At 35.4% G+C, this 25,249-nt stretch overlaps 2 protein-coding genes across 6 annotated transcripts; both read left to right on the plus strand.

Moving 5' to 3' along the window:
* Positions 1 to 844: 844 nt before the first annotated feature.
* LOC147504719 (Inositol monophosphatase family protein) lies at positions 845 to 12,364 on the plus strand. Of its 5 annotated transcripts, none has more exons than XM_086557497.1 (10): positions 845 to 1,153; positions 1,259 to 1,358; positions 1,455 to 1,557; positions 1,634 to 1,845; positions 7,158 to 7,217; positions 7,816 to 8,204; positions 9,402 to 9,480; positions 9,579 to 9,629; positions 10,954 to 11,047; positions 11,421 to 11,958. In XM_086557497.1, exons 1-10 carry the CDS (start codon positions 1,062 to 1,064, stop codon positions 11,600 to 11,602), a joined length of 1,362 nt encoding a protein of 453 aa, XP_086413623.1. In that variant the 5' UTR covers positions 845 to 1,061; the 3' UTR covers positions 11,603 to 11,958. The 5 variants fall into 5 exon arrangements, with proteins under 5 accessions (XP_086413623.1, XP_086413625.1, XP_086413626.1 ...); XM_086557499.1 differs by lacking the exon at positions 11,421 to 11,958 and adding an exon at positions 11,968 to 12,364 and having other exon boundaries at positions 847 to 1,153; XM_086557500.1 differs by lacking the exon at positions 11,421 to 11,958 and adding an exon at positions 12,079 to 12,364 and having other exon boundaries at positions 847 to 1,153.
* A 10,614-nt stretch (positions 12,365 to 22,978) lies between these two features.
* Positions 22,979 to 24,911, plus strand: LOC147504720 (transcription factor MYB102-like). The gene is made up of 3 exons (XM_086604084.1): positions 22,979 to 23,224; positions 23,556 to 23,685; positions 23,854 to 24,911. The coding sequence occupies exons 1-3, from the start codon at positions 23,092 to 23,094 to the stop codon at positions 24,674 to 24,676; spliced, it is 1,086 nt and encodes a 361-aa protein (XP_086460210.1). The 5' UTR covers positions 22,979 to 23,091; the 3' UTR covers positions 24,677 to 24,911.
* The last annotated feature ends 338 nt before the right edge of the window (positions 24,912 to 25,249 follow it).

The raw sequence follows: 25,249 nt of genomic DNA on the forward strand, positions 1-25,249 counted from the left end.
ACACACTTGGTTTTTAGAACTGGATCGGGATAGACCAGTCCGTTTCAAACCACTGATTCAACTAAGACCCGACTGGTTCTTTATTTAAGTTTGACGAAGGAAAATATTTAATATTTGGGTTGAGTTAACTCGGCAAGATTGAGTAAAAACCATTGAGTTGAACCCATTTTTTGACCCAATTACGCTTGAACCATTGAGTTTACTAGTTTCTACCTTGAATCGGACGGTTCAAATTGGTGTTGAAACTAGTTTTATGTTGAACTTAAAGTCGACCCTGGAAGCTCCGACTCCAGTTCAAACTTGAACAAAACCATGAAACCATGATGTAAACACCTAGCCACATAACCATTTTTCAAAGACATGGCTTTAAGCCTGTAACCCCAGTCCACATTACTTGGTCACGTGAACCGATGTTTTGGACACTGTTCTAAAAATCGGTTTAGGTGGCCACCTAAGCGGTGCCCAACCGACTCACCTAGGCCCAAGTCGTTTAAAAAATCAGTGGACTGATTAGGCAGGCTAGGCGACCTCTAGGCAATCCAATCAAGTTTTTTTTTTTTTTTTTTTTTTTTTTTTATGATTAAATGTTGAAAATTAAAGACCCGTATAGCTTAAGATTTGAATGAGTTTAAAAGGCTAAAGTTCAATGTAAATTATATGCCACTATAAGAAAGAGTATATTTTTATATGAAGTCGATTTTCTTAAACTATTATGTATTTTTATAATAAATATCTTTATTTGTGTTTATTTTTTGAGTTATGATAAATGATTTTTTTCATTTCTTGTAGTATAGGTGTGTATATATTATAAGATATATTTAAAAAAAAACCACCTAGCACCTAGCCCATCTAGACACCGCTTAGAAGGCCTTCCACCGCCCACCTAGGCGCTGCCAATAGGCCTAGGCGATAGTCGCTCTCCCACCCGCCCGCCTAGCGTTTTTAAGAACATTGGTTTTGGACCCCGAGTAAAGCCCAAAAAAAGCCGAATCAAATAAAACGATTAGAATATCAGAAGACCAAAATCTCCACTCTTCAAAATCTCCATCTCAATTCCCGCCATGAATCTCTTACATTCCACTCCTCAATTCCACCGCCCTCGTTCTCCAACTCCATTCCGTAATTCACCTCGGTTATTCATTTTCACTGTAAGGTATTTTTTACATCACAATCCCAAATTCTTCAAAATCTACATTCATTTTTATACTCTACTTATCTAAGGTCCTCAATATTTAACTCTGACTTTTTAAAATTTCAGGTCAAGTTTATTACCAACTCCACTTCAGAATTCCAAATACAAAAAAGAACTTCAAGCCGCAGTAAATATCGTCCAAAAAGCTTGCCGTCTTTGCGTAGATGTAAGTAACTAATATTATTAATATTAATAACAGTGACACCTCAGCAGCACAGTTGGCATTCTGTTATAACAAACTAAACAGAAATTAGTTACCCAGGTTAAGAAATCTTTGTTTTCTAGCCAAGGACGGATTCTTGAAAAAAAGGACCAGACTCCTGTCACTGTAGCTGATTTTGGAGTACAAGCTTTAATAAGCTTCGGTAATTTTTTTTATTTACTGTTTCATTTATTTCTTTTAAAATGTTTTAGTAAAGTAATAATGTATGTTATTGGCAGAGCTTGGTAAGCTGTTTCCATCGATACCATTGGTGGCGGAAGAGGACTCGGCGTTTTTAAGAACTAGTAGTTTAGCGGATATTGTTGTGAGTGTTGTTAATGATCAAATGGAGGATGGGGATGGTTTGTTAATGAAGGAGGATGTTTTGAAAGCTATTGACAGAGGAGGGAAGGATGCTTTTTCTTTTGGAGCAAATCCTGCTACGTATTGGGTGAGTTTAATGTGAGTATTTTTTGTTGGCTTTGTAGAATTAGTTGTTTTTCAATTAGTCCACTGAATGCTATTAGTTGTTTGAGTTATAGATAATGTAATGTGGGCATTTTACTGTAATATGTCCACCATCAAGGTCTTGGATCTGTTTGGTTAAGTTGTTTTAGTCATAAAGATTGTGTTGTGAAACTTGCACTGTACCACTAGATTAATAAATAATGTCTCCAACATGCACTTCTTATTATCTGGAAAGCTTATTTTACCCCTGACTAGTGAATTTATGGATTCTTGTTGTGTAATTGATAAAGATTATTCGGTAGCATAAGTAAAACTCTCCGTTGTGTGTGTGTGCGCGTGTGTTTTCCTTCCGCTTGCTGCTATTGACAACTGAATAGATTGATGGTGGGGATTAAAACAGATACCAATTAAGTCTCCTGAGCTCCTTTATTTAAGGCACCACGAAAACTATTGGGAGTTTGTGAGCTTGTGCCTCTCATTCAGAATCCGATTCAAGGTTGGGAAAAATGTTTTTTCAAAGGGTTTGACGTTAAAACAAAAAGCAATGGATTTGAGAACGATTGGTTTTGGGAAGAAGAATCAAATCTGCCTGCAGGACCTAGTTGACCTAAGTCTGTGGCAAGGGATGAAACACACTTTAATGAGAAAGCTAGTCTCCATGATGAAGAGGTTTTCTTGTGCAGCAATGAAAGGTCAAATGAAACACATCGTAATGGTGTTAGTTATTAGAGAGCCACTTCTCTAGTTATCCGATATTAAATGAAATTATTCACTGGGAGTCTTATTTTAGTACCATTCAACCACTGAAGGCTAATGTCTATAAAAGAGCTGAGTTCAACTTCAAAGAGAAGCCATTTTTTGGTGAACCCTTTTTGCAGAGAAATCAACCTTGTGGAGAGACGCAGATTAATGAAGAAGATAGATCAGTTTGGGGGGTACATTTTCCTGATGACAAGGTCAGTGTGAGAGTGAAGTCATTAATTGAGATGTGAGTCATCGGGATAATGTGAAACCGGAAATGATAAAAGATAACTCTTTTTTCCGCCACCCAAGAAAAGATAAAAGAGTTTTAGAGTCCGTTTTGGTACCAATAAAAGAAAATGGTCTTATTATTGCTTGTAAAGTTAGTTTCTGGTTCTTTTTCTTGCAAGTTGAAATTCTTGGTTCAGTTTGCTTTCCTTGGGAAGATGTTGACAGTGGATAAGCTTAGTGATGTATCTTGTTGGCAGAAGCTTTAACAATTGACAAACATAAATTAAGTTTAATGAAAGAAACACCTAAATCTAGGGTTTAAATCTTCAAACATGAAGAAAGAATAATATTCAATAACAACCATCTAACAATGAAGGCCTAGATGCCTTTATATAAGAAAACAACTACTAAATCTAATTGGAATCCAAATAGGAAACCATACTAAATCCTATTCCTAATTGAATTAGGGAACCAACGAAAATAGAAACTACTAAATAGCTATTGTTAACTAATAAAACACTAATTAAGTAATCTTCTTCCATGCTCATGCATCATACTCCCCGTCTTGAAAGAAACTCATCCTCGAGTTTGATTCCATGAACATGCTCCAAATTTTAGCATAAGTCACGTACTTCACCATCACCCTCCCTTGGTTCAAGGAAATTTGCCCGCGAATTTTGGCTTTGTAATGACTCACGAAAAGAACCAAGGACCAGATAGCTACTGGTGCCCCATTCTGGAAATTCCATCCAACAGAAAACCGCGGTTTAAGAAAGATCTCAAAGAATTTGATCAACGTTGAAGGAAAGTCCTTCTCGTGATCCAGAAAATAAGGATCAACATAGATACTTTGTTCTCGATCCCTCACAACATGTCGCATGTGTGATTTAGTGGGAGTACAGTTCACCATGTCGCTGCAATAAAGCCAATAATTCCATGCTGTAGCGGCCACAAAGGAGAATGGATGGGCATAAGCAACCTCTTGCTTTAGCAGCTCCGACTTGTAGACCTTGAGCAAGTTACTAAGCACTTTGTTCCTTGCAGGCACGCAACTGTTAATCAATCGAAAGGAGGTGAACAAGGGGGATGAATCAAGTAGCAGACGATGATAAGCAGCATTACCATGAGAACTGAATTGGATACCTGCTACAGTAACACTTCTAACCATAGATTCAACCTCATTAATGACCACTAAACTTCCACCGCCATGTGTTGAACTTTTGTGAATAAAATCAATTCCACCCATAACGCAAACATCACTAACAGACTCAATATTGATGATGCCGGGATCGTAAGACACTATGGTCCGGATCTGGGAAAGGCCAAGAGCTTTTCCAGATCTAATAGAGTGAAACAAAATAAAATCCATACCTTTGAAGTCGTCCTTTTCTGCTGTAATCCTTCCCACAAAGCCACACAAATTACAGTCGTGAAGATTGGTGTATAGATTCACATAACCTGTTAAGGTTCCATCTCTATCGAAATTCTGTGTTTGTTGCTTTTGATTTTGGTTCTGTTCTATTTCTTCCTCGACAATTTGCGCAACACTTGTATCTCTATTTGTGTACTCCATGTATCTTTTTTCTGCGATGGTTTCAAGCTGGACTACTGGAACTAGGTGATCATTGACTAAGGTTTTCGCCTCTCCTACAGCAGCATCTTGATCTGAAATTGGCAATTTTAGATCATGGGTGTTATCCAAATCTAAAGCTATGAGAGTGATGAGTGGTGTGCTGTAACAACTGGATTTTGGAAGAGAAGAAAAGTATAACAGAGACCAGTTGAGGAAGCAATTGATGCTACTTCGTCAACGTCTAAAACTTGCTTCTTTTCCCTCTTTTCTTCACTTCCTTTTTCTGGTTTTTTAAGTTCTCTTGCAATCTCATATTGATGTTCGTTTCCAAGAGTAGTAACACATTGGGATAGTGGGGTCTTGGTTACCTGAATTGGATGAACAAGACCTTGACAGGTTGGGTCTACAGGACATCTTTGGTGCTGCTGCTCATGACATCTTCATGTGCTGCTGTGTGATGGTATGGAACTCCCACCGGTCTGGTAGGACAGCGTACATGGTGTTCTCTATGAACAGTTGCAGGACGGTGGACAATACATACTTGTTGTGGCACGTACTTGTGCTGATCATGATGGTGGGTGTGGATTTCTCTATTCTGTCGTCGATAATCTCCAAGAACAGGGTGGTGACGGTGAAAACCATCAACCCATAGTTTGGAATTGGTCTTTGATTCGTGGGAGTGTAGATCGTAACGCTGCAAACAATCTTTCTCTTTACCACTGTCTTCGACAACAACCTGTTTTCGATGCTTGAGTCAAAGCATCTTATTTATCCCGGTCATGACTTCTTCAAGTCATTCTTCTAGTCGATCAACTCTAGCGTGTAATGACGGTGGACGATCTCTTCTTCGAATCTCCATGAAAAACATTCGCCAAGATTTTAATGGCTATGATACCAAATTTGATGTATTTTGTTGGCGGAAGCTTCAACAATCGATAAACATCAATTAAATTTAATGAAAGAAACACCTAAATCTAGGGTTTAGACCTTCAAACATGAAGAAAGAATAATATTCAATAACAGCCATCTAACAATGAAGGCCTAGATGCCTTTATATAAGAAAACATCTACTAAATCTAATTGGAATTCAAATAGGAAACCATCCTAAATCCTATTCGTAATTGAATTAGGAAACCAACGAAAATAGAAATTACTAAACAACTATTGCTAATTAATAAAAAAAACTAATTAAGTAATCTTCTTCCATGCTCATGCATCACTTAGGAAGAGAAGCGCATGAATCCCTAACTTGTCAGTGAATTTTGCAATCATAAGAAGTTAAATACTATTTTTTGTACTTTCACCCTGGTATCATTCTGGTTTGCAAAACACAATGCCATGGCACCATACGATTCCAAGAAAAAGAAATCGAATCCCGTCCACAATTATGATGGATGATGTTAGTTGCACATCTATAAATTGTTGAGACCCTTCTATGAGTATTTGGCTAAGCATCATGCTTGGGACATTTCCAAGGACCAAGATAGGGATTTTATTCCCAACATCCTTTTGAAGGAGATGTGGTGCAAGACTGTCCACTTAGAATTGCCTTCTTTCATTGGGTGGCCTACCTCAAGCGAATACAAACCATTGATAATATGAACAAAGGAGAATGGAGCATTCCCATTTTTTTCCTTATATTCACACATTGTAGGAACATGTGGATCATTTCTTTATCTGTTGCTCATTGCGGTTGCTATTTGGAAGATCTTCTTTTCATCCTTTCATAACCTACGGGCTCCTCAGTGTATCACATAAGCTTTGGGAAATATCTAATTATCCACCCACTTTCTACTAAAAAAAATTGCTAGCGGAGAATTTACCCCAAACCGTTCATATGGGCTTTGTAGAACTAATTGGAAAAGCTTCTGATCGTGATGGATATGATCTGTCATATCATCATTGACATCAAGGAACTACTTTCCAATTGGGCATTTTGGGGACTTCTTTTAGAGGGTTGAAGTTCTAAATCACAGTGTATTTCTTTCCAGATTGTGAGAAAGGATATCTATTGTGATCTAACCTTTGTATGTAGATATGGTTCTCTGCTTTCCTGAGTGACTTGCTAAGAGCATCTTTAATGGAGACACCAATTTATATGCACACACCAAATTCTTGAAAATTTGGTTAAAAACCATCTTTAGTGGAGACACCAATTGATTTCAACATTAAAAAATCAGCAAACCAAACACCAAATGGAAATGGGGTCCCCTTTGGTATTTGGTTTGATGTTTAACCAAATGTATGACGTGGCTTTTCGAAAACCACGCGGTTTATCAAACACCGCACATGTACATGTAGTCCCCCCCCCTTCATTGTGGTCCCCCCCAAGACAAATCATTTGGTCATGAAATTTTGATTTCTGAACTGAAGATGTTTGGTGATTTTTTGATTTGGCGTTTGGTTTGATAAAAATATTTGGTGTTTTTGAGCTTTCACTATTAAAGATGCTCTAAGGGAGCAATTGGGTGGATGGCACATGATAAGCGGGCCAAGGGTGCCAACCTAGTTTGCCTGTCATAGTTACCATGCATCTCTCTCTCTCTCTCTCTCTCTCTCTCTCTTTGGGTGTGATGTAATGTGGTTTATCCTTGCTGAAAAAAATTCCTCTTTACCTTTCCTTGGGCTGCATGGATATTTTGTTGCCTAATACTGAAGTGTCACAGTTTCTATGTGATAATATAGAGTCATTAGAGCTCCAAAGTTAATCATAGGTTTTTCAACTATTTGATCTCGTGCACATGGTACAGGTACTTGATCCAATTGATGGAACTCGAGGGTTTCTGAAGGGCTCCGAGGCTTTGTATGTGGTATGCTACACATTTTGAGTTAGACATTCCGTATGTTTTACTATGTTTTGATTTTGGTGTATGGGAGGTTTTTCTACAATTTGAAATTTATGAAACAATTGTCTTTAACGACCTACTAATTGAAATGTGAGTTTAGAATATGGATACAAGAATCACAAGAACTCAAGAAACAGATGCTTTGAAGTTGAGGTGACAATTTCAATGGCCATTTTAAAATGTCAATTTCAATGACAATTGATCAAGACTTCTTTATTCTGAGTGGTGTGGATCCAAAATTAGACTCAAATATACATAATCAGTTTTTTATCAGAAGTTTTCTACTATTCTGTAATACATAACAAGTGAACACCCCTCTTCTTTTCCTTTTGTCCAGAGAGCCATAAGAACCCAACACACTTTCTTTTGAGCTTATTTTGAAAAGCATTGTGATATTCCGTTGAACAATTATGCATGGAGTTTTGGTGGAAAATATTAAATCTTTCCTTATCTTTTGTAAACTAAGAGCATTGGGACTGAACTGAAGAACTAGCTCTTAGACCGGATAATTTTTTTGGTCTAGCTACTGAATGTTAACATTAAGGAAATGCATAATTTTCAGGTAGGTCTGGCTCTTTTAATTGATGGAGAGATTGCATTAGGTGTCATGGGATGTCCTAATTGGCAGGAAGATATTTCTGAAAACCGGGGCACAGAAGACCAGGAAGACAAAGCTGGCCAACCTGGACCAGGAATCATTATGGTTGCACATGTTGGCTGTGGAACATGGACAAAAATATTAGCAAACACACCGGGTAGCATAGCTGGAGGGTACATTGGTTGGGCTAGATGTTTTGTCAACAGTTGTCTCTTGGTACATGAGGCACGCTTTTGTATTCCTGAGAGTATAACCTGGGAATCTTTGCCACTATCCGGGTTTTTTAGTTCAACTACTTGTACCGATGGTACTGGGAATAGAGAAGTTCTCCTTCTTCCAACATGTTGTGGAAGGTTCTATTCTAATCCATTCCAATAAGAAGTATAATATTGGCACCTCTTTTGCTTATACAATCCTAGTGTATTGCTTTCCACATTGTGGGACAGAATTCACATGTTAGAGTTTCTTCTTTAGTGCTAAACCTAATTCTCTGAATCAGAGGATGAATGAAACTATGTTGTTTTAGATTATTAACAGAGCAAGTACACATGTTTCATGCTGAATATTAGTGTAGTCTTGTTCAAACAGTGTGAATATTTCCTTTTGACTTGTTCAGATCTTGTTCAGTCTACACATAGTTAGCATACAAGAAAGGGGTGGTAAGTAAATAGAAACTGTAGAGTTTAGATGACTCAAAGTAAATATTGGGGACGGATGGGTTGGAGACTTAGAGGTATCTTGTGGAGTGGCGAGTAGGGTTCGAAACCAAAGAACTGCATATTCAACCTGAATCATTGTGAGTAGTATACATTAACCATACATTTGTAAGTGATCCAGATTCAGTTTGATGTTTGTACTTTGTACTTGAGAATGTTTTGAGTAATGTAATGATATTTCTCTGAAATATTGTTCCGACAGAGTATTAGATGGAGCTAAGATCTCCATGTGTCATGAGTAAATTTATGGGAAGCGTGTTCAATAAATCAAACCCGTCCCCTTGACTTCTCCATGATAGATGTAGGGAGCAAAGAAACCTAGTGGGGGTGGGGTGGGGGGTGGGGTAGGGGTTGATCAGACTAAATTGTTTCATTATAGTAACAGAGGGAGTTTTACCACGCCAGTCCACCAACAGCCCAACCCATATTAGGCAGAGATAGCAACTAGGCAACTAGTACTCTGATATATGATTCTTATGGATGTGAAATTAATAGGAAGACTGCAGTTCTATCAAAGCTATTCTTTAATTACTTCCGCATTTACTTATAAGAACCTTATTTCTTTCAATATTTTGGTTTTGCAAAATTTCTTTTGTAAATTTTGCATCAACCTTAAACATTGCCTCATGCTTGTTGTGATTGTTCAAGGTTTTCATTTGCCTTCTTCCAGATAAGTATGTTATATTTTGGGTAGCACTATTTGCTGCTGATTACATTATTTTACTGTAATATGATTTGGCATTGTCCCTTTGTAGAAAGACAAATCATATTTTTCTTTACCGATTTGTGAGTTTCTAAGTTGTTATTTATTACGTGAATCTACTTTATGTGCAGTTTGTGTAAGTACTTGATGGTAGCTTCAGGTAGGGCTTCTGTCTTCATTCAGCGGTCTAGGGCACAAACTATTATCAAGGTATGTTGATTTCGTTTTTTTCTTCTAAATATAGATCATCAATAACTTATTCTTGGCTATTAGCATGTCTTACAACTTTCATTTAATCTGTACCATAGGCATGGGATCATGCTGTCGGAGTGATATGTGTGCTTGAAGCAGGGGGACAGGTATGCTTTCTTTCAGCTGCATCAACTAAATGTTTCATAATATTTTTTGCTTCTATTTCACTAAAACTTTATCACTTTGTGTTCTGGTGTCACTCTCTTATGAAATATGTAGCTATATTATCACGAAGTAGGCGAGTGCAAGGTCTCACATAATTCCTTGGGCCGCCTTAAGAATGCCTTTGACAACAACCTACAACTATTTTCAAAAACATTGCCGCCTTGGGCAAACTTCTTTGAATAAGTTTTAGGGGTAAGGAAGACCCCTACCTGTCTAATTTAATTTAAAATGATTTACATACCATCCCTACCTTCCCTAAAGATTGCCTTGGGCAAACTTTGACTATTAAAGATGGGCATCCAACTTAAAATCAATTGGTGATAAGTGGAAAGGCTCAAGGATTTATATTTTGATTGGCTAAGCTTTAGACACCCGATGTTGGATTATAATCTCAACACGCTCCCACACGTGTGGCGTAATCTTGAGCCTAACACGTGGACAATTTTTAAACGGGTGATGCAGAGTACCTTTGGGCCAGGGAAATAGCCTGCTCTAATACCATATTTATTTATTTTTTGAATATTTAGAGGGTTAAGGTAGGCCCACACCGGTTAAATTGAAGGACCCTAGCCCAAAGGCTTATATTGCCCGAAGGCTCATCAACCTCGAAGGGAACCTAGCCCGAAGGCTCTTGCCGATGTGCCATTTTGAGTAGACCCAACCGCCTCCACCCTATCCATGAAGACTTTGCTTTCGCTCCTCAGTCCACCCATCATAGCAGCACCTTGTCTCTAGCCCAAAGGCTCACCTAGCCCAAAGGCTCATCACATAATTACACAAGAAAGAAATCCCAACCAACATTTGGTGGGCTTCGAGCTTGCAACCTCTCCCATGAGAAGAGGGGTACGCAACCAATTGAGCTAGAAGCTCTTGTGTCTGATACCATATTAAAGATGGGCACCCAACTTAAAACCAATTAGTGATAAGCGGAGAGGTTCTAGGATTTAACTATTGATTGGCTAGGCCTTAGACACCCAATGTGCGATTATAATCTCGACATTGACAAACACAAATGTCATAATGTAAAACGACAGAGAAAAAAGTAAAAAAAAAAAATGTCCGAACAGAGATTTATAATTCTTCCGTTTTGCTGGATGGAATTTCGATGAAGTAGGTCCATAAAAATCAGCAAGTCTTGGCCTTTCAATCCAAAATGAATCACTTAATCTTCTTTCTTTTTTTATACACTAATACATCAAACATGTCCAAACAGCCAAAAGTTGCATATAGAATCTTCATCTTTCTAGACTAACCATTCACTATCAGGTCACGGACTGGAAAGGGAATCAGCTTGATCTTGCTGCAGATCAAGTGGAAAGAAGAATTATCTTTCCTCCAGGTGGAGTGCTTGTCACAAATGGTAACTTACACAATAAGATCCTGGGAATGCTTACTTCCAATTCATCAATCGCTTAACATAGTTACTGCTTAATTCTGATTCTCAATTCTTATAATTCCATTGCTCAATGAGTCTTGTGTAGTTTTGCTTTTGTTGTATCATTTGAACTTTGCATAGAAAATTACATTGACATGGTTATCAACACCATCTTCATTTAGCTGATTTCGTGCATTTCAGTCTTTGTTTAGACTTGCTTTGCTTAGTGTCACGAAGCACCCCATTGTCTATTTTATTTGCTCGTCTGAAATTGTACCGAACCTTTCAATTCATCCTGAAACTATTATATGTATAATTTCTGTTTCGATTTTTTTTTTCCGGTAATGAATTTCGTAAGAGTTTGTGGAGGTAAGTCTAAAGGGCTTTCTTATAAACTCATGGACATGCTTAGAGGGTAAGTTAAAATTTTATAAGCCTAACTCCAGGCTCCAGCATATACTTTCTTTCTCTACTGGCGAACGAAACAAGTGTCTTTCATGTTTTATCTTTGTGAAATGGGAGAGTAATATGCCCTCCTAGGAGCAATGGAAATAGGGACGCATGCACCTTAAGCTCATGACGTAGGTACTGCCATACTGCTTGGACTTTTATACTGTCGCCTTGGACAAGCATGCTAAAGTACCATCCGTTCTTCAACAGTGTGTCATGATTTGTTAAGCACATATAGGTGACCCTTTCACCAAGTTCTAGATTGTTTGAAGTTTAGTGCAGATAACTAGATGGCTTTGGGACCAAAAGTACGCAAACAAATTGAGCCTTCCTTCAGCTGTTAGTTTGTTCAAGATTCTGTTCTTATTATGTTCTTATATTTGTACTCGTTTATTTTTGTACATTCAACAGCTTTCAAGTAATTGAATCCTGACATTTTTGTGTCTTCTACTCAGAATTCTTTTGACTCAGAATCTCAATAGTAAATGAGACCACAATAAACCATGACAGTGTATTAGGGGGCACCCTCATTTTGGTTAAAGGCTAATATTTGCTACTTTAGCCAGGTCAATAAGAGCTTGGGCTGCGATTCCTCAGACCTTGTCAGTCCAGGTCCACATAGCCTGTTCTGACTTCTGAGATTTAGGCTAGATTGGGGCATTGGGCTCCAACCCTCTGAACAAAGTCTCGAAGTTCTCCTGCCGTAAGGCTACTGCTCTTGGGTCTAGAATCGGGATAAACTTGATTCTCAAAGAACTTTGAGCTGGGGGCGTCGGGCCTTGTATCTAACTACTGACTTGTAACATTGTATATTTGTATTACGTGAAATGTAGTTCATTTTGACAAAGGAAACTGCCTTATATTAATTGCTAGAAGATTAGATCATTAGAGCATCTCTAGGTGGTGGCCGCATCACCTGTAGATTTGCTTCCGAAATTTGACAAAACTTTCCTCAAAATCTGACCAAATCTAGGTGGCTGCAAATTTCATTTTTGGTTAAAGGCATCCGCAAAATTGTAAATTTGCATCCAAAGATACGGCTAGACAGGTGATGTGGTTGTGAATGCTTCCACCTAGAGTTGGAATCCACCAAAATTCCGAGAATTGGAAGCAAATCTGCAGGTGATGCGGCCATCTAGAGATGCTCTTAGAACTCAATTCATATATACATACAACCATGCAGGCGTGCAGCAACATCAACATCGAACAGATGGGTTTTCTAGCGTTCTGGACTTCTGGTCTCTCTTCTTATTCAGTTTTTCCTAGTCTGGTTTTCAATTGCTTGGAGGCATCCATAAATAAAGGGCTGTACTTTTGGGCCTTTCTCATAACTAGGTTATCTAGTTATGTGCCCTCCTTTTTATTTACACAGCTGATGCGGTCATTCTTTCTGCAGTTTTTGACCAAAAAGGATAACAAACTTTCACATTTTCATCAATTTGGGAACAAACGTTTTTTTTTTGTATCAATTTGGGGTCAATGCTATCAAATTTTATCAATGTGGGAACCCTTAACCATTCTGTCCATGCTATCAAATTTTATCAATGTGGGAACCGTTAACCATTCTGTCCAAATTTTACAAACGGAACAGTAAAAATTGGTTTTGTTATATATTTTTTTTATAAGAAAATAAATTGAAAATCCAAAGAGAGTAATGTGTAAAAATGTTAAGAAAAAGAGTATGAAATCCAACAAGTAATGTATAAAAATGTTTAATCTTACTTTAATCCAAATTAAGTAATGATGGTTAAATAAAATAAAAAATAAAATAAAATAATGATGGTTTAATTATTATTATTATTATTTTTTGGAAGTTAGGGTTTCTTCTTCTCTCTGACCAATTTGGAGATTTTTTTTAGTAACAATTATCAATTTATTTTCTGAACAAAAAAGAAAAAAATGAAAACAAAATGCTTTTTACTGTTCTGCTAAAAAAAATTGGACGAAATCACTAATTGTTGCTCACATTGATAATTTTATAGCATGGACCCTAAACTAATACAAAAAAAAGATTTGGTCCCCAAAAACTGTTCTTTTTGCGACACAATCAACACAAACACATCAAATAGAGCTTATAAGATGGGATTCAACTTCTTAGAGATCGAGCATAAACTTTTTAGAGATCGAGCATAATTTTAGGGAAGGCAAATCAGTAGGCATGAACAATGCATGTATAACATATAGGTCCACTAGATAAAGAGTTGAATGGATTAGTGGATAGTGTATACATAAGATTTTCATGAATAGAGGTTGTAGACAGGGGCGGCTCAAGGCTATTCGGGGCCCTAAGCGAAGTTCGAATAGGGGGCCTTCTACAATTAATACCAATAAAAATTGTTTACAACTTATTGCTTTATTTATGTTATTTCATCATATGAGTGCAAACCCTCATCCTTTATCCGGGCTTGGGACCGCAATGTATTATCAAAATACTTTGCATTTAAATGTTTTTTTTTTTTTTTTTTTTTTTTTTTATGCTAAGAAATTTTTACATGTCACAAACTTCAATTAAATTTCATTTTTCTTACTTTTTGAGCTGCAAAATCACTAATTAAATCTTTGTATTTAAGTTCTTCTAGAAAATCTCTTTCTATAGATAATGTAGCTAATCCACAATCTTTCTTGTGACATGGTTGATCTTAAGTAAGATTTAATTAACTTTAGTTTTGAAAAACTCCTTTCTCAGCAACATCAAACAATATTCTATAAGCTATATAAGCATTTGGAAAAGATTGTGTATTCTTTTTTTAGATAGTTCAATATTTTAATTATGGATTCATTTTTGGTATCTAAAATTTCTCTTAGTAGTCTTAATTCTAAAACAAATGGACCATCAATATCACAACTCTCTCCATGTTTCAAAAACTTTCAAGATTAAGACAATATTCTTTTAACCTATCATCATCTATTGATTTTTTTTAGTCAAATAAAAATCCTAACGTTTCTTCAATACTTTTAAACTGTTCAAATCTATTATTAAAAGATGATATCCATCAATTATATATAAGAAAAAAAATTAGTTCTAAATGACTCTTCGTGTTTGAGTTACTTCATTGTCAACATTCTCATCAAATTGTCTCTTTCTCCCTATTACACGTTTTTTCACGAAATACCGGTTCTATATCCATTTGAGTTATCCATGGATGCTATTTTAGCCAAATCCTTCTTCTCTTACTTTTTTTAAAATGTGATTAGAACTTTTATTTGATTTATAGCCATGTCAATGGGCATATCTTTAGATTGTAAATCCTTGCTAACCAAATTCACAGTAGCTAATATATCATATCAAATAACCATTCCAAACAAAAACTCATAATTTTCTAAATCATGCAATGCTAGACTTTTTTCACTATTTGTTTTGGATCCTCGCTAATTTTTGGGAAAGTAGAGCATCCCTAATTTCTAGTGCTTGAGTAATCAATGCTTTAACACTCTCAACTCGACTTTCCCAACGGTTGGTGACAAAGTCTTCACCGTGCTTAGTTAAATACTTACATAAAACATCCCATCGTTTTGTAGAGGAAGAAAACAAACAATAAATATGTTGCAAAATTCCAAAAATTGATATTGCCTTTGAACAAGAATTAAGCCATATCAATAATACTAAGTTAAGACTATGACATCCACATGGAGAGTAAAATGCTCTAGGATTTATATCTAACAATCTTTTTGGGCCCTTGATTTTTACCTTTCATATTTGATCCATTATCATACCCTTGACCTCTTATGTCGTTAAAATCTAATTTATATTCTTCTAAAACACGTAATAGCTCATTAAAAAGTCCTTTAACTATTATAAAGTCTAGAAAATACTCTTCGATTCTTATGAGACTTGAGGAAACATCTACACAATGTAATATGAGAAAAAGAGTGACTAATATCGAGTGCAATCAAGTATAATGTAATAATATTTTGCTTCCTTAATTTTCAGAATAATTTTATTTTTTATTTTAAACAATTGTATCAATTCATTTTGTATATTGTGACTAAGATAATGAACCTTTAATTTATCATGTTTGATTTGTGAGATGTTCTTGCATAATTGGGTCAAACTAATCATTTCAATTAAAATAAAATATCATTAAAATAAAATTCTTTCCAATGAAAATGCCATATTGTTTTTAGAAATTGTCTTAACAATAGCAATAATTCTTAATAGTACATTACTCCAATGTTCTTTTTCCCTATCAATTTGCTCTTTATGCTTATCAATTGTTGTTTTGTTGTTTAATCTTTCTTCTCATCCCAAAGTGTCAAATTATCAATGCGACCAGAAAGTTCATGTTTTTAAGTTTGGTACCAATATTTTGCCAATCATCAACACCGCTTAATTGAAATTGGGTGCAACTTGAGTTAAATAACTTGCAACAAAAAAAAAAGACCTTAAAATATTTTGAATAAAAACCAATTTCTATCAAACTTCTCTCCATTTGGTGCTACTTGGGTATAAAATTTAGCTGAAAATTTTCTTTTTGTCTTCATATCAATAGGAAAACTAACTCTAATTGGACCCTTCTTAACTAACAAATCTCTTAGTTTTGTATCAATTTTACCCCATTGTCCAGGGTCATAAATATCTTGAACTAAAGAGTTGGATTGTTCATTAAGGTTCTCATCAATACTAGCAAGCAAATCTTCTGTTGAAAGTTATCATTTATTTCATTTGTTTGATTTTCTTCAATGTTATCTTGAACATAAACACTAGGAGCAAAATTTACATTAGGATCCAATGTGTTCTATATTTTCATTATTATCCACTTCTATTGGTTGGTCGGGTTGTTCATTTACTACATTATCAAAACTAACCGATTCACTTTGTTTATAGTTTTTATAAATTTAAAAATAGCTCCTCTTTGAGATTCAATCGATCTACTTTTCTCTTTTCTTGGGATTTTTATTACATTTATACTTTCTTCATGTCAAAACAGTAAAATAATATGCAAGCAGCAAGCAATAAAATAAGTCCTCACATTCACATAACATACCAAAAATAAAATAAAATGGAAACAATCACCGTGAGATCGAAGCTTAATTGATATTTTTGAAGTATAGGGTAAAAAGTAGACAATCTACGAGACCACGACAATCACTTTGGCTAAGCAAGTAAGCAACTAGTCCAATTATACCTAAAAACCACTATCCCACTATCCAAAAAGAAAAAAATGAGTTTGACTAGAATTAAATTAGAATTTAGAATATAACAATTAAAGTAAAAAAAAAAAGACACCAACCTTTTCCTTTTTATCTTTCTTGAAAATGGAGAGAAGAAGAAGAATATATAGAGTTGAATTATAAAACCAAAGAAAACAAAAAGAAGATGATAGAGGTAAGAGTGTATTGTTGGTTTTATAAAGAGATGAAGAAGAACGTTGATTAGTTATGGAGGCGCATTATTTTGCAGAATTGAAGAAGTTTTTCTCTCAGATACCGAATGTAAAAACGTTTTTTTTTTTTCCTCTTACCGATAGTGGACTGTAATATATTGGGGCCCCTTTGATGTAAGCCGCTGATTTTGCTACATGGATGAGCCCAGATGTATGAACAACCCAAAACCAGTGTGGAAGGTGTTTGGTATCGTTTTTGTTGTAATCTCTTGGCAATCCACTAAAAAAAAGAAAAGTAACCATTGAAATTGAATCACAGTAGGATCAAGAAATAATACAAATTTATTAGAAAATTCACCATTTGAAATTGCATACCAAAGGATTCTATCCATCACATTGGTAATTTTACATTGTAGAACTCTAACTAAAATCCACACACAAACAAAAAAAAAAAAAAAACAAAACACAAAAAACAAAAAAAAAAAAAAAAAAAAAAAAAAACCCAACTTTTACTACTCAAAAGAGTATGTTTATACAAGTGAGAGGTTTTATTATTCTATATGAATACCCACCCTCCAATTCATCCAAATCAGCTAAACAAATGAAAATATAGGTTGGGTTCAAAAACCCCAATTTCTATATAGCTCATCCTCAAGAGTTGACCAAAATATATTGCGAGAAAAGAGAGATGTGATGAATAGAGAGAGATGGGTTTAGAGAGATTGTGAGTGTTTAAATTTCCGGTGGGGTTGAGAGCGGGCCGGAGAAGAAGAAGAAGCCATTGTATTTTCAGTTTTCTCATTCTTTCATTTTTGGGTTTTAATGGATGGTTTTTATTTTAGTTTTAAAACTGAATAACTGAATCCTAGCTATACGGCTATACCAATGGATACCAATATACAGACTTTTGGGGTTGGCCCAACCAACTAGTAGCCTAAGGTCCACAATATAGGATCCAAAATATATGAACCAAACAGAAAAACCCGGATAGTGCACCCTAACCCATATACAAGTTGGCCCATTCGTACTGCCAAACATGCCCTAATGTATAAGTGTAAAGAACAAAATTTTCGCTGGCTCTACCCTAGCAGAATGGGCAGTTGCTTGGGGGCCAAACAGTCCAAAGTCCCCAATTCAGCCCTACTAATAATTTATTTGGATTTTATTTTTAATATTTTTTTAAATTATTTTATAATAATTATTAACTTAATGCATTGAACACAAGAAAGTACAATCATTTTCAATAAACAAATCCTTCGTTCTCCTCATTTCTCTAACAAAAAACTTTTAATTTTTCCAAATAATAAGAATACTCAAGTACTGAAAAAGAAATAATTTCTTTATTTATTGTGGTTCTATTTGTAATAATTATTTACCCTGCATTATAAGATGTCCACACACAATAGATGTATAAACAAACTATTAGAGATATAAACAAGAAAAGTGAGTGTAATCAATGATAATAGACCGTTTTTGGAACTTCGCTTACGGCCCAAATGGCTTGAGCCACCCCTGTTTTCGAATCATTTGTTGAATCACATACTTCACAATTCACATGCAGAACTGCATATTATAGCCCGCATGTATTATCTTAATCAATCAAGTAATCAACCACACGTCCACAATGTCGTGGCTGATTGAGTTTAGTATCTAAGAAAGTTCTTCACGATTCGCGATAAAGGCCAGGTGTTTTCTGCATGCGTCTGCATGATTTATATCACTATATATAGACTCAATATATGAATACGTTGTTTAATTAATCTGCATGGCTAAGCTACGGTATTAATAATCATAGTATATGATAAACCACGATTAAATTATCCCATTAAATTATATCCACATATTCCCAGATCTCAGTATATCCTTAGAAAACCCCAAAACTATGCGAACAACTTAAAATTATTAATTCATTAACAAGATATAAACAAAACTCACCAGGATTCAATGTTTGTTGGAGCTACTGCCTACTGGACACCTCATAACAAACGCTAACAATATTTTGTTAATCTACCATTTGTATATTTCCAGGAGTCAACTATATGATGTGGGTAGCCTATTCAGGCAAATCATGACGACGAATTACCTAAATTATGAATTACTTATTACCCCAAGAAGTATGATAGATTTGATTATATTATTTTAAGCTTAAACCGAAATTAGTAAACCTCTAAAAACAAATAGGATGTCTCCATGTCATTGAACACGGAGACATAATGCTAAGATTATGAGCGCAGTAGTTTATTAACCGATACGCCTTATATTAGTACTGTATTATTTGCATGGTCTATTATTTTAAAGTGCTCCATTGGATCTCTGTGCGTTTGAAGAGAAGTATTATAATGGTGGGTGAGAAAATTAAATGAGAATGTAAAGCAACCAAGAATTTGTGAAGATGGTCAAATAATTAGTTATAAGCCGTAAGAAAATCTCACTAAAATATATAAAATGTTGTTTGACCAACTCTTTAATTATTTAAAGTGGGATTGCAAGAGACACTATGTGTGACTTTGCTGTCAATGGCTTTGAACAGCGTTTCACACCTATTTTCCCTTTCACTAATATTTTATGACGTATTATTATTTATCTGTTTTGCATGCTTGTCATGCAAGCGAAAAGAGCTCCAAGATATAACTATTTCTACCAAAAAAATAAAAGAGCTCCAAGAAGAAGTAGTGCTGGCGTGCTGCTGGGAAGTAGACAGATGAAAGGCTCATCCATATAAGGGGTTGACGTGGTGAGCTACAAAATAGTCAAGTTTTTCTTTCTAGTGGTCCCAAATGGTCCCCTTAAAGGATAAACAGTGTACTACGTGGGACACGTATGAAGAGGTTCCAGCATAATAAGATTTCAAAAACAAGGACGAAAATATCGCCGATATTTTTAAAATATCAGCGATATATTTAAGTTTTTGAGGTACCCGATATGGATATATTGCGATATATCGGATAGATATATTGACACATTTTGTATCCGATTTTTTGGATATATCGATATATATTGACCGATATATATGATATATCCAGTATAGATTGTTGACTTTGACTAATTTTTATTAATATATCAACGATATTTTTGATATAATCGACAATATTTTCGATATTTTTTAATATATCGACATACAAAACAAAATTTTGTCTGGTCAACAAAAAAATATATATCCACCAATATATCGATATATCTGATATATATATATATATATCGGTTTTTGGAATTCAATATATCGCCTGATATCGAAATATTTGGCCTTGTTTCAATAAATACAAACAAAACATGTGGGATCCACAGGAAGAAAGAAAAAAAAAATTAAAACATAATTTGTCTGTCACAGGGGCAGAAATGCCATTTTTTATTTTTAAAAAGCATTTTATCACAATTGTGGTCCACTTTAGATAAAAAAAACACAATAAAATATTATGCGAAATTCTTTATTTGCCCCTGGGACGTATACCAAAAGACTGTTCATCAGACTCTATATTTTTCTAATATAGTAATAATAATTTAAGGGTGTGAATTCAATGCATGGAGATGCTCATTCAATATTTTATTTAGATAACAAAATTTTGTCAATTTCTGAAGTAGAAAACTAAAATGGAGAAGCATTGTGCTATATGTTTAGAGAAAAGCTAGTGTGTGCATGAGAGAGTGTGAGAGAGAATCCAGGACACTCATCAGGCAGGAGTGAGAGTGTATTGCACCAAAAAATAATGCAATCAATGTCTCTTATGCCAGTGCACCCATGCACCCTGCGCATACTTAGGGGCTATTTGTTTTTTTAGGTTAAGTTATAAGAAGGTCTTATAAGATGGTCTTATAAAGTGGTTTGTTTTTTATTTTAAGTTCCTCTTATAAGCACTTGTAAAAATAGAAAAAACAAATACATGACATCTTATAGATAGTTATTTGACAAATATAACCCTATTTTACATCACATTTAACTTGAATATATTAATTTGAAACAAACGTATAGTTTGATTTTCGGTTTCAAATCAATTTTGATAATTAGAATATCAATTTTAGGAAACTACTTTAATTGGCAGTGGTGGTGGTAGTGGTCTTAATAGCACGGTGGTGGTGGTAATAGAGGTGATGATATTGGTTTTAATAGCACGGTAATGGTGGTGGTAGTAGAAGTTGTGGATGTCTTAATAGCACGGTGGTGGTGGTGGTGGTGGTGATAGTATTAATAGTATGGTGGTGGTGGAAGTAGAGGTGATGATATTGGTCTTAATAGTACGGTGGTAATGATGGTGGTGGTGTCAGTGATGGTTTTAATAGCACAGCGGTGGTGATGGTGGTGGTAATGATAGTCTTAATAGTACGGTGGTGGTGGTGATGGTGGTGATGGTGGTGGTGGTGGTAGCCGGTGGTAGCTAGGGTAATAGAGTTATTTAGAAAATAAGATAATGAAAAAGGAAGAAAAGAGAAATGAGGCTAGGGGTATATGGACGGGGGTGTTTGAGTCATTTTTCAAATTATAAGACTTATAGAATTGAAGTAGATCTAATTTTAGTACTTATAGAATTAGAGCCTCTTATAAGACATTTCTAATAGAATGCCTTTTATAAAAAGCAAAAAACAAACCAAAAAAATGTTCAAAATCATTGGGCCACATCTTATAATAGCTTATAAGGTCTTATAAGAAGCAAAAACAAATGGCCCTTTAGAAGTCCTCATATGTTTATGCTAGAAAGTTGGCTAATGTTGAAGCCGACTTATATTAGCCAGGAGCAGAAGATGATGTCAATTTATGCACATTTTTCTCTGTAAGTCTATAGCTTTCTTTTATATAAACCAGGACGGAACCAGGAATTTGTAGGGTATAAAAAAAAGTTGTAGGGCATAATTTGACGATTTTTTCCATATATGTCTCCATCCTTGGATATAAATGAAGTGGATAAACTCATACCATTTCAAATATTATAATAGGATCAAGAAACTAGCAACAAAATATATTTCTATTTGTCAAATCCACATCTACAAAAGCAAAATGATAATTGTGGGCTGATTTCACTTTCAGATGAAAACCACTGCTTTCCAACGTCACTATGACGTTGAAGCTTTAACCGAGCCACCGAGGGCTGACATATATTAAGGTAACAGCTGAAGTTTGAGAGATTGTTGCTTCTCCACTTGGCACAGATTTGCAGATTAAAAACAGAGTAAATTGTTTGAGAGAGACCAAAGCATCATGTTTCAACTCTGCTTTTACCCGAAGTCAAAAATTGAAGAGAGTCTAGAAGTTTTTTTCTCACAGCAAGACATAGTTGACTATTTGACTAAAAACCTAAATGATATGATATTTCGATGAAAGCTTAGAATGGTGACGGATGATTCGATCATGGTTGACTTGAGCTATTTTCAGAAAGTATTTTGTTTCTTCCATGGTTTCCGCTTTATTGATGATTAAACATTTTAGTTTCGATTTCATAAACATGAAATATTCAGCAAGATATCAAGAATGCTCCCATCTCCAATATAATAGACTACAAATTATTAGATAAAAACTAATCTTACTTGAAGATTAAAATTAATCCTAACACCACGAAAAGGTTACTGTCCCATAAAATGCATGTCCCATAAAGTGTTGCACTAAAATGTGCATTAAGTTTCAATTTCCCTTTGGTTTCATGTATCCCAATTTGTTAATTTATTTGTACATTTTATATAGCACCGGTAGACATTCATTTTCCGATTTACTATATGAGGTATGTATGTATGTACTTCGCTAATTTAATTTGATACTTATTAGTCTCCAGCTAGACTCGACGTGACTTAGAGCCTGGAGCCATAAGGAAACTGGGAGCCGTGAAGATCCTATTATGTGCGTGGTCTTTGAAAGCATCAGTAAAAGGGTGTACGTGGACAGAACAATTCATATGGCAGCTAATGTGAACCCAGAAAGCAAGGAGAGGTCTTGAACTCTTTATTTGCAAAAAAAGTGACTTGAGGAACTTATAATTCGCTTTTCGATCACCTTGTAAAAAGAAAATTTGATCATTGCAATTGGTCTCCCCAAAAGAGCGACACGTAACAAATCTTATAAACAATGGCCGGCAACAAATCTCATTGACTTTCCTTTTCTTACCCTTATATTAACTCGATCTCTATATATACCATACATTGTTTTCGTATGACCTTCATCTCACTTTTGTGTTTGAAATTAAAGCACTCCATTTCCCTCTAGCTTTTAAGAACTACAAGTCTACGGTCTACCAGCACTAAGGTTCTGTGAACAACTTGTGACATACTGACAGCATGGGTAGAGCACCTTGTTGTGATAAAAGTGGAATGAAGAAAGGGCCATGGACACCCGAGGAAGATAAAAAACTCATCGATTATATTCAGAAACACGGCCATGGAAGTTGGCGCACTCTTCCGAAGAATGCTGGTATGTTGCTGGAATTTTCTTGGTTTCAAATTAAATGTGTAGTGGTCTTAAATTGTTGAACTTTGTTTTGTTTTTGGGTTATTGTGTTTTTTTTTGCTTTTGCCCTTGTGAGCATTAATCTTTATAAAAAGGAAAAACAGGCATGCCATAGTTTTCTTGCTTTTCCGATCCTATATGTCTAGACCGGGACAAAAGTTAATTTAGAACCATCTGATTCTCTAGAGTTTGAATGTCTCGCTAGCTAGATGTCGCCATGTCGGTTTGTATCAAATAATGTATGGTGCATGTTTTGGCTATTTAAGAAACGAACATTTTTATATGAATTGCACAGGACTCCAAAGATGTGGAAAGAGTTGCCGCCTCCGCTGGACGAACTATCTAAGACCTGATATTAAAAGAGGAAGATTCTCATTTGAAGAGGAAGAGACTATAATTCAGCTTCATAGTGTTCTAGGAAACAAGTAAGGGTTTGTCTCTTTTTCAGTTGAATCTTTTGGCATAATGAATCGGACAAGTTATTTCCTACTTCATATATATATATATATATCATGGACTTCAAGTAATGTGATTTCGAAATTAAGTGTAGTCCATTGCAATAAATTTTAACCAATTGTTCTTTGTTTTGTTAGGTGGTCTGCAATTGCTGCTCGCTTGCCTGGTAGAACTGACAATGAAATCAAGAACTACTGGAACACGCATATCAGAAAACGGCTTCTTCGGATGGGAATTGATCCAGTGACACATAGTCGTCGTTTCGATCTTTTGGACCTCTCTTCAATTCTAAACTCACCACTCCTCAACCCATCTCAAATGAATGTTTCAAGGTTACTTGGTATCCAACCTCTAGTTAATCCAGAGCTCCTAAGATTAGCTACTTCTCTTTTATCATCTCAACGCGAAAACTCCAACTTGCTTTTTCAAAATCTTCAAGAAACACAACTTTGCAATCCACGATTCCAAGAACAAAACCAATTCCAAACACTCCAATCTAGCCAGCTCCTAGAAATTAATCCACCTTGTACCACCTCAACTGTTCCATGTGACACATTTTTAAACGAAGCCCAACACATGCAAGCTAATAATGTGGAACAATGTCAATCAGAACATACCAACTTCAACTTCCAGGGTTCTCAACCAAATGTGTGGCATGACAATGTAATGGTTTCTAATTCATTCGAAGATATTGTCACGCAACCAAACTATGGCTATTATGCGAGTACTCAGCCATCCATTGATTATCCTCTATCTGTAAACTCTAATCTCCAATCTAACAACAACATTCATAACCAGAATTTCAGCTTTGGCTCAGTTCTATCAACACCTGCATCTAGTCCAACTCCACTTACCTCATGTTCTACATACATCAGCACAGAAGATGAGAAGGATAGTTACTGCAGCAACATTTTGCAGTTTGAAATTCCTGATATTCTGGACATGAGTGAATTCATGTAACTGGCGGCGGAAGAAAGACATAAAATACAAAGAATCAGAGAGTGGTTAAGAATTTTGGATCCTTTTGATCGAGTGTTTGTTATTGTTGTTGATATACTGTAAAGTTTACATATGATGTGAATGAAGTTACTGTTAAAAAGTCACAGCATCAGAAAACAAGACGCCCCCTTTGTTTTGGGATGCTTGCATTTTGTCATATCTTACAATTTTTTAATTCATGAGTATGATTAAGTTCTATTTTGTCGCATAATAAATTTAGTGACACGCAATGACAAATTAGAGAGAGCGAGATTGATTTGAGAGAATATTTACTTGATTAATTTCTATAGAGATTACAATGGTTTATATAGAGATTACAAGTTCCTAAAATAACAAAGATCTAAGATCTGTACAAACACAAGCGGTGTGAGTATAGCAAATAGGACTCGAGGCGCGGGCGCACTTGAGAGAGTGCTTGAAGAGAGCGCGGGCGCGCTCTGCACTCTGACTTGCGAATCAACTTCTAATACTCCCCCTCAAGTTGGAGAGTGAATGTCAAGAACTCCCAACTTGCGAATTAATCTCAGAAAGGTG

The sequence above is a fragment of the Coptis chinensis genome, chromosome 4 (genome assembly GCF_015680905.1).
Source record: "Coptis chinensis isolate HL-2020 chromosome 4, ASM1568090v1, whole genome shotgun sequence".
NCBI lineage: Eukaryota > Viridiplantae > Streptophyta > Magnoliopsida > Ranunculales > Ranunculaceae > Coptis > Coptis chinensis.